The following is a 14,482-nucleotide window of genomic DNA, read 5'->3' on the forward strand; positions in this document are numbered from 1 at the left end:
AAATTATATATGCATAGAAATTTTAAGTATACATTCTTAAATTAGCCTCAAGTATCCATTTTTGAGATAAATGAACAGTTAAGTGTTCAACATTGTAAAACATGAAAATATACCATTGGAAACAACAGAATGGTATAATTCTTAATTGAAATTTGCTGAAACTTCTTGAGATAGATAATTTTTAAACCTGAGGTTAGACAAACTGAATAAATCTGAAAGATTTAATTAAGTTTTTCATGTCTACCTTAAAGTATAAAGATTTATATTAAACTGCTGAATTTTAAAGATAACTATTGGTGTGAAATGCAAGGTGACTACCTTCCGTGGTATCATATGGGTGAGAATTCGTCCTTCCAGAGGAAGAAAACTTGTGTTGTAGAACTTTTCATTCAGTGTATTTCATTAAGAAGCTGAATTATTTCATATATCTTGAAAATGGAATGCTGTAGCCAACTGAAAAGGCTCAAAACCAAAAATTATCAATTAAAATGTACTTAACTCAGAAATTATAAAAGTAGAAGACACTGATAAAGTACATTCTGTACAAAACACACTTACAAAACACTTACTGTTTTGATGATTAAAATGTACTTATAGTATCTTAGTATCAGCATAACAATAAATTAGTATATGGTATGGGAAGGATCAAATTATTCAGTCTTCTCATTGACTGAGTTGTATGTAAGTAGAAATGTACTATAAGGATTATTTGTGGTACTAAAGGCAATCTGACCCAAAAGTGTTAAGGAGATAACCTGAGGTTTTAAAATACAGAAGTAGACAATCAAAAGTGGAGTTCCTGAAATCAACTGGCATCAAAATATAAGATTATAAATATTAATTATTCTAAAATGGACATCTGCCACTTTTACAATATTAATCAATATTAATCAAAATATTAGAGAAGTGAAAATATTCAGGAATTAAGACTTTCAGACTGGAAGAGGGGAGGGGTTTGAATACACGTAAATAATCATTGGTAATTAAAGAGCAAGTGAGCCTGTGGAACAGTAATTCTTCAAAATGCAGCACACGACTGGGAAGTCAAGTATTTCTCCACAGGCCACCCAGTGCATTTTAGAAAAGCAAAATGTGGTCACTTTAAGGGAGCTGTCGACCCCTCACTTCTCCGGGGGCCTCCCAACTGCCCCGGCTTCATTTCTGCGAAGGAGAGTGAAAGCCGACCGCAGTGTGCCGTCACCACTCTGCTGAGAGAAGCAAAGGAAGGTGGCCCAGAGGAAGCCACAGAGTCCAGTGTAAGCTGTTCTCCAGTGAACAGGAACGAGGCCAAAGTTGGTCAGCTGGAACAGAGAGAGGGGGGTGAGGGCTCCACAGAAGCCAAAGCAGGGCTTAGTGTTCTGTGTGCAACTCACCTGTACCAGGGGCCAGTACATCAGACCAGTCTGCAACACAGAAAAACTGTGTTAGAATGCTTTTTTTTTTTTTTTTTAATTTTTGACAGGCAGAGTGGACAGTGAGAGAGAGAGACAGAGAGAAAGGTCTTCCCCTTTTTTGCTGTTGGTTCATCCTCCAATGGCCGCTGCAGCCGGTGCATCTCGCTGCTCCGAAGCCAGGAGCCAGGTGCTTCTCCTGGTCTCCCCTGGGGTGCAGGGCCCAAGCACTTGGGCCATCCTCCACTGTACTCCTGGGCCAAAGCAGAGAGCTGGCCTGGGAGAGGGGCAACCGGGACAGAATCCGGTGCCCCGACCGGGACTAGAACCTGGTGTGCCGGCGCCGCAAGGTGGAGGATTAGCCTATTGAGCCGCGGCGCCGACCTAGAATGCCTTTTAATCACACTGCTCATTCTATAAGATTAAGAAATACCAGGTGGACAGCATGCTTAGGTACTATTATATTTCAGACTAAGCTGATTAAATTAAGACTGCCTATGGCTTTTAGAAGTGAGAGAATAGAAAGTTGTGGGAAAAGCTGTTAGGTATTAAAAATTTGAAAACATGTTTTTATTTATTTATTTCATTTGAAAGGCAGAGTGAGAAAGACAGACATTTTCCATCTGCTGGTTCATTCCCCAAATACCTTCAACAGCCAGGAGCCCAGGCAAAGCCCAGGAGCTCAGAATTCAATCAGAAACTCCTGGCTTCAGATCACCAGCCGTACCGGCCATTTAGGGGGTGAACCAACGGAAGGAAGACCTTTCTCTCTGTCTCTCTGTCTCACTGTCTAACTCTGCCTGTCCAAAAAACAAAAACAAAAACAAAAACCCAAATTCAAGATCCCTTTGTCAAGAGTTTGGCCAGCATTGTGCCACGGCAGGTTGGAGGTAGTGGAAGATGGCCCAGGTGCTTGGGTCCCTGCCATCCATGTGGCAAACAAGGTGGAGTTCCTGAATCAGCCCAGGCTGTTGCAACCATCTGGGAAGTGAATTGGTAGATGGAAGATATCTATCTCTCCCTCTCTCTCTCTCTCCACCTCTCTCTCTGCCTCTCGCCCTCTCTCTCTCATTCTGTCTCTCCCTCTCTCACTCTGCCTTTCAAATAAATAAATCTTTAAAAAATAAAGATATTGGACCCCTCTGTCAACCAAACTGGATCCCGATTGTAAGAATGTGGGTTTTTTTAAAGATTTATTTTTATTTGAAAGAGCTACACACACACACAGAGAGAGAGAGAGAGATAGGTCTTCCATTCACTGGTTCACTCCCTAATTGGCCATAACAGCCAGAGCTGAGCTGAACTCAAACCAGGAGACAGGAGCTTCCTCTGGGTCTCCCATGCGGGTACAGGGGCCCAAGGACTTGGGCCATCTTCTGCTGCTTTCCCAGGCCATAGTAGAGAGCTGGATCGGAAGTAGCGCAGCCAAGACTTGAACCAGCACCCATATGGGATGCTGGCACTGCAGGTGGTGGTTTTACCCGCTACGCCACAGTGCCAACCCCAAGAATGGTTTTATTAAAAGTATTTAATGTTGGCCGGCGCCGTGGCTCAACAGGCTAATCCTCTGCCTTGCGGCGCCGGCACACCGGGTTCTAGTCCCGGTCAGGGCACCGATCCTGTCCCGGTTGCCCCTCTTCCAGGCCAGCTCTCTGCTGTGGCCAGGGAGTGCAGTGGAGGATGGCCCAAGTGCTTGGGCCCTGCACCCCATGGGAGACCAGGATAAGCACCTGGCTCCTGCCATCAGAACAGCGCGGTGCGCCGGCCGCAGCGCGCTACCGCGGCGGCCATTGGAGGGTGAACCAACGGCAAAAGGAAGACCTTTCTCTCTGTCTCTCTCTCTCACTGTCCACTCTGCCTGTCAAAAATTAAAAAAAATAAATTAAAAAAAAAAGTATTTAATGTTAAAAATATTAAAAATATGGCCGGCACCACGGCTCAATAGGCTAATCCTCCGCCTTGTGGCGCCAGCACACCGGGTTCTAGTCCCAGTCAGGGCACCGGATTCTGTCCCGGTTACCCCTCTTCCAGGCCAGCTCTCTGTTGTGGCCCGGGAAGGCAGTGGAGGATGGCCCAAGTGCTTGGGCCCTGCACCCCATGGGAGACCAGGAGAAGCACCTGGCTCCTGCCTTCGGATCAGCATGGTGCGTCGGCCACGGCAACCATTGGAGGGTGAACCAACGGCAAAAAGGAAGACCTTTCTCTCTGTCTCTCTCTCTCACTGTCCACTCTGCTTGTCAAAAAAAAATAAATAAAAATATTATATTTTTAAAAGCCTGTCTTACCTTATATGTATTCCAGAATTTCTGTTTCAGGTCCAGAAATATGTCATCATCTCCTTGGAGAATGCTCATACCTATTTACACACAAAAATATCAAAAGAATTTTAAAAGATTCTGAAGGAAGATTACTAACTATATAACAGCATATAGTCAAGTCACCTATTTCAATATGCAAAATAACTACTATCACTCATTGAATATATTCCTTCTGACTCAACAGTGAAAGAAAACATAACCTCCATTTCAAAACGAGACAAATTTTAAAGGGATGATAAATACAAAGTGAGACCAGCAGGGTATAAATGTTATAATGGGGTAGGCTTTGGTGCAGTGGTTAGCTAAGTCTCCATGCCCACATTCTATATCAGAGTGCCTGGGTTCCAGTCCTGTCTCCACTTCTGATTCCAGCTTCCTGCTAATGGACACCCTGGGAGGCAGCAGGTGACAGCCCCTTGGGTTCCTGCCCCGATGTGGGAGACCCAGATAGAATTCCAGGCTCCTGGTTTCAGCCTGACCCAGCCCTGCCTGTTGCAGGCATTTGGGGAGTAAACCAGTAGATGGAATATCACTCTCTTGGTTTTTTTTTGTTTTGTTTTGTTTTTGTTTTTTAATTTATTTGAAAGTCAGAGTTACAGAGAGAGGAAAGTCAGAGAGATCTTCCATCCACTGGTTCACTCAATGACCGGAGCTGCACCAATCCAAAGCCAGGAGCCAGGTGCTTCTTCCGGGTCTCTCGCACAGGTGCAGGAGCCCAAAGACTTGGGCCATCTTCTACTGCTTTCCCAGGCCATAGCAGAGAGCAGGATTGGAAGTGGAGCAGCCGGGTCTTGAACCGGCGCCCATATGGGATGCCGGTGCTTCAGGCCAGGGCGTTAACCCGTTGCGCCACAGTGCTGGCCCCGCTGTCACTCTTGCTCTGGCCCTGGCTCTCTGCCTTTCAAAAATAAAATGAAAATAAACAAATATATTTTTAAAAAATAAAAGTTATGTTTTGATGATTATTTTTAAAGATTTATATTTATTTATTTGAAAGAGTTACAGAGAGAGAGAAAGAGAGAAAGAGGGACCCTTGCATCTGCTGGTTCACTTCCCAAATGGCCACAACAGCCAGGGCTGGGCCAGACTAGATCAAGAACTTCTTCCAGGTCTCCCACTTGGGTGCAGGGGCTCAAGTACTTGGGCCATCCCCCGCTGCTTTCCCAGGCCATTAGCAGGGAGCTGGATTGGAACTGGATCAGCCAGGGCTGGAACCGGCACCCATATGAGATACTAGCATCACAGGCGGTGGCTTTACCCTCTGTGCCACAGCACCGGCCCCCAATGATGATTTTTTCTAAACTAAGAATTCACAAAAACAATAGGATGAGGATGGTGGAACCATTGATAACCTTAACTTGCAAACATTGTTTGAAATGGTAAGATTTTAAAAATTTGATTTCTTTGTTTCAAAAAAAGCTGGTGGATGTGGATAACTGCTAAGCTTCCTGTAGTATTCGGATCAGTCTGACTGCAGCGTGCTCAGTGTGGCCTCTCTAAAAACACTGAAGACTTTGGCCTTCAACCTCCCTGGAAAGACAGGGAGCAAGAACAAAACACTCCTCTCTCTCTCTTTTTTTAATTTATTTATTTGAAAGAGTTACAGAGAGGTCTTCCATCTGCTGGTTTACTCCCCAGACAGCTGCAAGGCTGGAGCTGAGCTGATCTGAAACCAGGAGCCAGGAGCTTCTTCAGGGTCTCCCACGTGGGTGCAGGGGCCCAAGGACTTGGGCCATTCTCTGCTGCTTTCCCAGGTGCATTAGCAGGGAGCTGGATTGGAAGCTGGGACTCAAACCAACACCCATATGGGATGCCGGCACTGCAGGCCAGGGCTTTAACCCATTGCACCACAGCACCAGCCCCAAAACTCTCCTCTTTTAGGAAGGGTTTTAAGACGAGAGTGCTTTGGGGCTGGCGTTATGGTGTGGTGGGCTAAGCTTATGCCTGCAGCGCCAGAATCCCATGACCTGGGAAAGCAGTGGAAGATGGCCCGAGTGCTTGGCCTCTGCACTAGCTTGGAAGAAGCTCCTGGCTCCTGGCTTCAGATCTGCCCAGCTTCAGCCATTGCAGTTATTTGGAGAGTGAAACAGTGGATGGAAGAGAAGCCTTTCTCTCTGTCCTTCCCTCTTGCTGTCTGTAACTCTACGTCTCAAATAAATAAGTCTTTAAAAAAAAAAAAATTAGTGCTTTAAAAATTCTCCCCCGGCCGGCGCCGCGACTCAGTAGGCTAATCCTCTGCCTTGCGGCGCCGGCACACCAGGTTCTAGTCCCGGTCGGGGCACCAATCCTGTCCCGGTTGCCCCTCTTCCAGGCCAGCTCTCTGCTGTGGCCAGGGAGTGCAGTGGAGGATGGCCCAAGTGCTTGGGCCCTGCACCCCATGGGAGACCAGGAGAAGCACCTGGCTCCTGCCATCAGATCAGCACGGTACGCCGGCCGCAGCGCGCTACCGCGGTGGCCATTGGAGGGTGAACCAACGGCAAATGGAAGACCTTTCTCTCTGTCTCTCTCTCACTATCCACTCTGCCTGTCAAAAATAAAAAATAAAAATAAAAAAAAAATTAGTGCTTTAAAGATTCTCCCCCGGCCGGCGCCGCGACTCAGTAGGCTAATCCTCCGCCTTGCGGCGCCGGCACACCAGGTTCTAGTCCCGGTCGGGGCACCGATCCTGTCCCGGTTGCCCCTCTTCCAGGCCAGCTCTCTGCTGTGGCCAGGGAGTGCAGTGGAGGATGGCCCAAGTTCTTGGGCCCTGCACCCCATGGGAGACCAGGAGAAGCACCTGGCTCCTGCCATCAGAACAGCGCGGTGCGCCGGCTGCAGCGCGCCTACCACGGCGGCCAGTGGAGGGTGAACCAATGGCAAAGGAAGACCTTTCTCTCTGTCTCTCTCTCTCACTGTCCACTCTGCCTGTCAAAAATTAAAAAAAAAAAAATTCTCCCTCAACTACAGTTTGGAGGAAGGAGAAATAAGAGATTTGTTAATTATAAGGGTTTCTTTAAAAAAATTTTTTTAAGTTATTTATTTGAAAGACAAAGGAGATAAACTGAGTTTTCCCATCTGCTGGTTCACTCTGCAAATACCCACATTGGCCAGGGATGGGACGGACTAGGGCCAAAACCAGCAGCCAAGAACCAGCAACTCCGTCCAGGTCTCCCACATGCGAGGCAGGAATCCAATTACTTGAGCCCTTACTGCTGGCTCCCAGGGTCTTCATTAACAGGAAACTGGAGTTAGGAGCCAGAGCCAGGTTTCCAACCTAGGCCCTCTGATGTGGGATGCAGGCATCTTTTTTTTTTTTTTTTTTTTTTTTTTTTTTTGGACAGGCATAGTTAGTGAGAGAGAGAGAGAAAGGTCTTCCTTTCGCTGGTTCACCCCCCAAATGGCCACTACAGCCGGCGCACCGCGCCAATCCAAAGCCAGGAGCCAGGTGCCTCCTCCTGGTCTCCCATGTGGGTGCAGGGCCCAAGCACTTGGGCCATCCTCCATTGCACTCCCGGGCCACAGCAGAGAGCTGGCCTGGAAGAGGAGCAACCGGGACAGAATCCAGCGCTCCGACTGGGACTAGAACCCTGGGTGCTGGCACCGCAGGCCGAGGATTAGCCTAGTGAGCTGCGGTGCCGGCCAGATGCAGGCATTTTAACCACTCAGCTATATATCCACCCCAAGAGGGATTCTTCAAAGAAAGATTTATTTTAAAAAAAATCCAGCAAAACATTAGTAATACCGTGTGCCACTTACCCAGCATTAATTAAATGCTGAGCACCTTATGTGCCTCAGTGCATTCGACCCACCTAACCGTTCACTGAAGTAGCTAGAGTTGAAAGGAGGAAAAGAGGTTAATACCAGAGGGGTCCAACCCAGGTGTCCGACTGCCTAGCCAGACCTTAATCTGGCTCTGGCACAAAGGATCATCTAATCCTCTCCCACGAAGTTTCTAAAGAATGCCTTAAACAAACATCCAGTCCACCCCTCCCATCTTACTGTAACATGAGGAGAGGGGAACCAGACCAGAAATGTGAAAAGCAAAAGAAAGCAGTGCTCTGGGCAGGAGTCTGTACCAGGTGCCTCAGGCCTGAATCTTGGGCCTCCAGCATCTCTGGTTTCAGACAGACTGACAACAGTGTCACCATTAGGGCATCCAGATGAGGACCAGGGCTTGCATCCTGTTTTCTTTGGGTGAGCTACCCAAACCCCTTTGAGACTCAGTGTTCTCGTCTGTAGCCCAGGAGTGACAAGAGCGAGCACCTGCCTTCCTGGATGGCTGAGGATTGAGTAGGAAGCGGGTCCCCAAGGTCACAGCTGCACTGACAGGCAGAGGAGCCTGTTTGCCGATCAGGCCCAGACCTGACAAAGCAGTTTGAGGCCCCTGCTCGCAGCGCGCCCATTCCACGGAGCCCATTGATTCCACCAACCATGTATGTGGTTGACTGAGGCTGCAGCAAGCAACCCAGTCTTCCCTGAACCCGGCCCCAAACCAAAACCCGGGGGTCAGAGTTTCTCCACAATGGTGGTTTGCCTGACCTCCACCCCGGTTTCGAAGACACCAACAGCCACTAAGAGATTCTCTCCCATTTTGGGGGGAATTCTGTGGTCCAGGACCCATGGAGATTTGCCAAGGGAGTGAGCACCCTTCCCCACTTACCTCCCCCCCCCCCCCACACACACACCTCAAGACCACAGAAACAGCCAGGATGGTTGTGACCACGGAGCCCTTCCACTGTGTTTGGTATTCTGCCCCGGGAAGGTTCCCCAGGTCGGGCTCTCCAGCCATCATGGATGCGTCTGGGCCCTCACAGTCTCTGTTGGGGACTCCCGGGAAAATCTCGTTACCACAAGGAGGACTAGGACCCTGGGCGGGACTGAGGGCCCAGGGCCAACCCCAGGTTCCCCATCCCCCATTGTGTGTGTGGGGGGGTGCTGTTCCTGGCTGCAGGACGGCCCCCCGGGGTTGCAGATGCTGTAGCCTGGAGGAGGCGTCCCCTCCAGGTGCCTGCGGGCCTCGCCACGGGGAAATGGCCCTCCCAGCCACATCCTAGCCCCGGAGTTTCCACCCCAGCCTCCTTTATCCCTAACCAGCTGCACTTTAGGCCTCCAGATCCCGGTGCTCAGACAGCCCAGCCATTATGCTCTGCCCTCTAGCTCAGGTCCCCGGCCCCCAGAGCTCCCGGCTCCTACCCTAGTCCTTAACCCTGGCCCCTGGCCCGGCCCCTGCCCCTGCTTCCAGGCCCCTAGTCCCGGGTCCTCTGCCTCTCACCGACGTAGAAAGCCGAGAGGGCCACGGGTCCGCCGAACGTCTGGTCGCACAGCACCTTAGCCAAGACGGTGCGCGGCGCGCGGCCCGGCAGCGCGCGTTCCAGCAGGCGCAGCCACACGTAGTTGAAGTTGGCGTGGAAGGTTACGGCCAGGGTGGCCACGCGCCGCGTCTGGCGCCAGTCGGCAGGGCCGCCCCGTAGCCGCTGCTGCAGCGCGTCGCCGGAGGAGTAGAGGCCGGCGTAGAGCAGCACGTTGGTGGGCCACGGGTGGCGTTGGGCCGCGCGCGCCAGCGCCCGCCACCAGCCCGCCATGCCCGCGCCGTGGGCGTCCGGAACGACCGCCCAGCCCGCGGTCTGAGCCACGCCCGCCGCCGCCCCAAGCCGCCTGCACCTGCCGAGTCCAGACGCTGCGGAGCGGATGAGCGCCCTGAGCACACCCGACCCGCGCGTCCAATCCGGCGGCCACTGGCCACCGCGGAGGCTCGGCGTTTGAAATACGCCTGGTCCATAAGATGCACGGATCCCTTCGCACGAAATTGCCCAGAATAGGCAAATCTATGGAGACAGAAGACAGATTAGTGCTAGTCAGGGGGCTGGGCGATGCAGAAACACAAAATGACTGAGCAGGGGGTTCTTTTTTGGAATGATGCAAACATTTTATAACTTGAGAGTGGTGCTGGTTTCACGACTTTGTGAATGATATCATTGAATATAAAATGAATTTCATGGCCTGTGAATTATATCTCCAAAAAAATAAATAAATGAAAGAAGAAAAAAAAAAAGCGAGGGGATACCAAAGCACAGTTACCTGAATGGCAGCGTTTTTAAACGTTTGCATACAGATAAGTCCTGCTTTCATCGCACAATACAGTGATTGTGTAACTTGGTTTGTAGAAAACGTCAGAAGTTAACATTGGAGGCCCCTCCTGGATGTGAGGTGAGGCCTGATGTGTTTACTGCCTTCCGGCCCTCACGTGTCATCTCTGTGACCAGAGCTTCCCAAAGCCTATGCTGACCTCCTGGGCACTGTCCCAGAAGCAGAGGTCATGGGGAACCCAGATAGAATCTCTGACCTCATGGGACCCGTTTTTCTGTTTGCTGCCTTTATTTCTTCCTCCAATATCTAATCCCATTCTTTCCCTCCCTCTCTCGCTCCTCTCAATTCACTTGCTCGATTTTACCTAATTTTAAAAATGTTAAAATTTTAATCTTGAAAGAATTCCAGACGTGGGAAAAAAAGTTGCAAAAAATAGTACAAAGTGTTCCCATTTACTCTTCATCCAAGCATCCCCAAATATTGACATCTTACATAACCATAGTGCAATGACCAAAACAAGGAAATAGCACACATGTACTCCTATCGCCTGATGCAATGCTACTTCCTAATCTTCAGGCCTCGCTGAAATTATTGCCATTGACCCATCCAGTCCTGGGTCTCTCTACACGGCTTTGAACTGGTCACTTCACCTTGGTCTCCAATAGGCAGGCTATGTAACTTTTATCTGTGATTTTGTAGACTGTCCCTAAATTTATCAGTTCTGTTGTTGTGGGCTGAATTGTGTCTCTTCAAAATTCCTGCATTGAACCCTAACTCCCTATAACTCAGAATGTGACTATATCTGGAGATAGAGCCTTTAAAGGAGTAATGACATCAAAATGAGGGTAGGATGGCAAGTATCACTATGTCCCTAAATCTGTATATTTGAAATATGTGAAACTTGCATACCTTAAATGATATTTTAAATGATGCCTTTAGGTTGGACTCCAATCCTGTCTGTCTTGTGTTGGTATAAGAACAGGAAATTTGGACATATGAAGAGACACCAAGGTTCAGGCATTTAGCCTAGAGGTTAAGATGCCTGTGTCTTATATCAGAGTGCCTGAGTTCAGTTCCCAACTCTGTCTCCTCCTTCCAGCGTCCTGCTAATGCAGACCCTGAGAGGCAGCAATGATGGCTCAAATAATTGGGTTCCTGCCACTCTTATAGCAGGTCTGGATTGAGGTCCTGGCTTTCAGCATTTGGGGAGTAAGTTGGCAGAGAGATTCTCTCTTTTTTCTCTGTCTCTCTTAAAGTTGGGGGGGGGAGAGAGAGAGAGAGAGAGATCAGGGATCTTTGCACAGAGGACAGGTCATGTGAAGGCATAGGAAGGAGGAAGCTATCTGCAGGCCCAGGAGAGAGACCTCAGAATGAAACCAGCCCAGTGCACACCTTAATCTTTGACCTTTAGCCTCTAGCTCTGGTGAGAAAACAAATTCCCATAGTTTAAGCTACTCAGTCTGGTGCTTTGTTAGAGCAGCCCCAGCAAACTAAGACAATCATTCTCTTCCATCCTTGGGAATCGGCTAATTTCTATGTTCTTTTGCCCTTTTTACTTGCCTGTTTGCCAATTTCTATCCCTCATGTTCCTTTATTCTTGTTACTGGTGCCAAGTTAAGCTTTCTGTGAGACTTTGCTCGGGTAGGCAAGCGCCTAGCTCACCAAGACACCTTTCCTTGCTTAGTTCTCATTTCCCTCTCATATACAAATTGCCACAAATCCAGTGGCTCAGACAGCACACAATTTTCTTAAAGTTTTGGAGGTCAGAAATCTAAGATGAGGGCATTTGTCTGGCCTGGTGATTAAGCTTTCAGCTGAGACACCTGCATCCCATATCAGAGTGCCTGGGTTCAAGTCCTGGCTCTGCTCTGATTCCAGGATTCCTGCTAATGCACACCCTGGGAGGCGGCAGGTGATGGCCTACCTGGGTCCCTGCCACTGCCACCCACGTGGGAGGCCTGCATTGAGTTCACAGCTCCAGGTTTTGGCCTTGCAGGCATTTGGGGAGAGTTCTGTGTGTGTGTGTGTGTGTGTGAGAGAGAGAGAGAGAGAGAGAGAGAGAGAGTGAGTGAAATAATAAATACAAGTCGTGAGTGTGCATGGGTGTGCTCCATCTAGAGGTCCTAGAATAGAACGGATTTCCTTGCCTTGTCGGGTTTCTAGATGCCCCCTGCCATCCTCCATCTTCCAGATCAGCAGTCGATCACCTTCCAGCCTCTCTGTGATTACATTAGGCTCATGTGGATAATATCCCAGATCATCTTCACACCCCAAGATCCTTGCCTTAATCATACCTACTGCCAGGGCCAGCGCTGTGGCGCAGTAGGTGAATCCCCCACCTGTGGCGGCTGCATCCCATATGGATGCTGGTTTGAGACCCGGCTGTTCCTCTTCCAATCCATCTCTCTACTATGGCCTGGGAAAGCAGTAGGTAATGGCCCAAGCACTTGGGCCCTTGCACCTGTGTGGGAGACCTGGAAGAAACTCCTGGCTCCTGACTTCAAATCAGCTCAGCTCTAGCCATTGCGGCCATTTGGGGAGTGAACCAGCAGATAGAAGACCTCTCTCTGTGTGTCTCTACCTCTCTCTGTCTGTAACTCTGCCTCTCAAATAAATAAATATGGAATGCCGGCACTTCAGGCCAGGGGATTAACCTGCTGCACCACAGCGCTAGCCCCAATACATAAAATCTTTAAAAAAAATAATATCTACTGCCACAAGAAGGAGAGATGAATATGGACATCTTCTGGGACCATTATTAAGTCGACTGCACCCCTCTTTATTGGGTTTTCCTGATCTTTAATCCTTCTTGTCTCACTCCAACAACAATTGATCACGTTAGCTGAAATCACACTACCCATCTCAACATATCCAGATCAGGTCTATCCAGGCACTCATTCCTTCATTTCAGTTGATAACTATTCACTGAGTACCATCATGTGTCAGGCACTGAATTACATGTTGTGGAAAAGATTTGTATTTGCAAATACTAAAAACTTTAGATAACCAGATCAAATCCCTACCTAAATTACGGAAAATTCTTACAGTCTATGAAAAAAAAAAAAAAAAAAAAAAGGAAAGTATTTCCCTAATGATCCCATGCAATTCCCTTAAGCAAATTGTTAGAGAGAAAAAGTAGTGGGAAACTGGCTTTTCAGAAAAGGCAGCTGTGAGCCGGAAAGTTAGATGGGAGAAAAAGTAGGTTACCAGGTAAAATACAGGTTAGCTTTGAATTTTGTACAATGAATAACTATTTTTAGTATAAGTCTGTGCCGTGCTATATTTGGTGTCTATACTAAAAAAAAAAAGTCTTTATTGAACTTTTATATGAAGCCCATATTATTCATGTGAAATTTTAAGTTAACAGGGTGTCCTATATTTTTTCAAATTTATTTTGCTAAATCTGGCAACCGCCAAAGGGATAGTACTAATTTTTTTTCCTTAAGGTTTATCTGAAAGGCAGAATGACAGAGATAAAGAGAGAGAGAGAGAGAGAGAGAGAGAGAGGAAAAGATCTTCTATCTGTTGGTTTACTCCCCAGATGAGTGTAACAGCTGGGGTTGGGCCAGACCATAGCCAGGAGCCTGAAACTCCATCTCCTTCTTGCCAGAGATCCAAGTATTTGGGTCATCAGGTGCATTAGGTGGAAGTTGGATCAGAAACAACAGGGCTGGGACTCAAACCAGGCATTCAAACATGAGGTATGGTGTCCCACAGTGGCTTAACCCACTGTGCCACAGATCCCACCCTGGAAGCAGTACTTATTGGGAGTCTACTGAATGTGTCAGTTCCCTCCATCGACTCACAGAAACCCGGTGAAACAAGGGATTACAGCCATCTGCAGAGGCACGGATCCTCCGAAAACCACAGCCATCTTTATTAAGCCATCAATGTGCTTATTTAATGGGAGATGAAAGAAGGAAAAATGAGTACTGAGGAGGCTGAGCCAGTTTTACATGTGCTGCTGTATATTTGTGTCTTCTTAAGAGCAATTTTTAAAAATTTCAGTGGCTAAACACAATCTAATGCTCAAGCAAATGCCAAAGGACTTGTGTGGCCTTTAGCCAAGAGAAGATGCCCTAAGATAAATGAATGAATGCATTACACTGGTGCCGCCATCCCATCGCTGGAAGCTGTGATTCAGAGCCCGAGCAACCATGAGGTAACAGATTCACGTGGCTTTAATAGCCCCGAGCATCGTGGGGATGGCTGGGGCACTTAGAGCTGTGTTACATGTAGAAGGAGAGTTTTTTTTTTTTTCTCTTTTTTTAGATTTATTTTTATTTATTTGAAAGACAGAGTTACAGAGAGAGGTAGAGACACAGAGAGGTCTTCCATCCCCTGGTTCATTCCCCCAAATGGCTGCAATGGCCAGAGTTGAGCCGATCCAAAATCAGAAGCTTCTTCCAGGTCTCCCAAGTGGGTGCAGGATCCCAAGGACTTGGGCCATTTTCTACTGCTTTCCCAAGCTATAGCAGAGAGCTGGAGTGGAAGAGGAGTAGCCGGGACTAGAATCAGCACCCATATTGGATGCCGGCACTTCAGGCCAGGGCTTTAACCTGTTGTGCCACAGCGCCGGCCCCTCCATGTTGTTTCTTTTTGTTGTTCTCTGCCATGGAAAGCTGCAATGCCAAGAGCATGGAGTCTGCGCCACACACAGTAGTTCTCTCAGAGTTACAAAGAGTGTGCCAATTCCTTCTGAACTCC

General features: G+C 48.3%; 1 protein-coding gene across 2 annotated transcripts; it reads right to left on the bottom strand.

Moving 5' to 3' along the window:
* Positions 1-571: 571 nt before the first annotated feature.
* MPV17L (MPV17 mitochondrial inner membrane protein like) lies at positions 572-9,288 on the bottom strand. Of its 2 annotated transcripts, XM_062179771.1 has the most exons (4): positions 8,961-9,288; positions 3,677-3,747; positions 1,374-1,403; positions 572-1,301 (listed from the first exon to the last, which is right to left on the bottom strand). In XM_062179771.1, the coding sequence occupies exons 1-4, from the start codon at positions 9,268-9,270 to the stop codon at positions 1,122-1,124; spliced, it is 591 nt and encodes a 196-aa protein (XP_062035755.1). In that variant the 5' UTR covers positions 9,271-9,288; the 3' UTR covers positions 572-1,121. The 2 variants fall into 2 exon arrangements, with proteins under 2 accessions (XP_062035755.1, XP_062035756.1); XM_062179772.1 differs by lacking the exon at positions 3,677-3,747 and having other exon boundaries at positions 1,198-1,301.
* Between the last annotated feature and the right edge of the window lie 5,194 nt (positions 9,289-14,482).

Source organism: Lepus europaeus, chromosome 21 (assembly GCF_033115175.1).
Source record: "Lepus europaeus isolate LE1 chromosome 21, mLepTim1.pri, whole genome shotgun sequence".
Taxonomy (NCBI): domain Eukaryota; kingdom Metazoa; phylum Chordata; class Mammalia; order Lagomorpha; family Leporidae; genus Lepus; species Lepus europaeus.

Coding starts and splice junctions, on each gene's coding strand:
- MPV17L (XM_062179771.1), bottom strand. CDS start 9,270: ATGGCGGGCTGGTGGCGGGCGCTGGCGCGCGCGGCCCAACGCCACCCG. Junction 3,748..8,960: donor CCTCTCGGCTTTCTACGTCG/GTGAGAGGCAGA, acceptor GTGTGTAAATAG/GTATGAGCATTCTCCAAGGA. Junction 1,302..1,373: donor TGTACTGGCCCCTGGTACAG/GTGAGTTGCACA, acceptor TCTCTGTTCCAG/CTGACCAACTTTGGCCTCGT.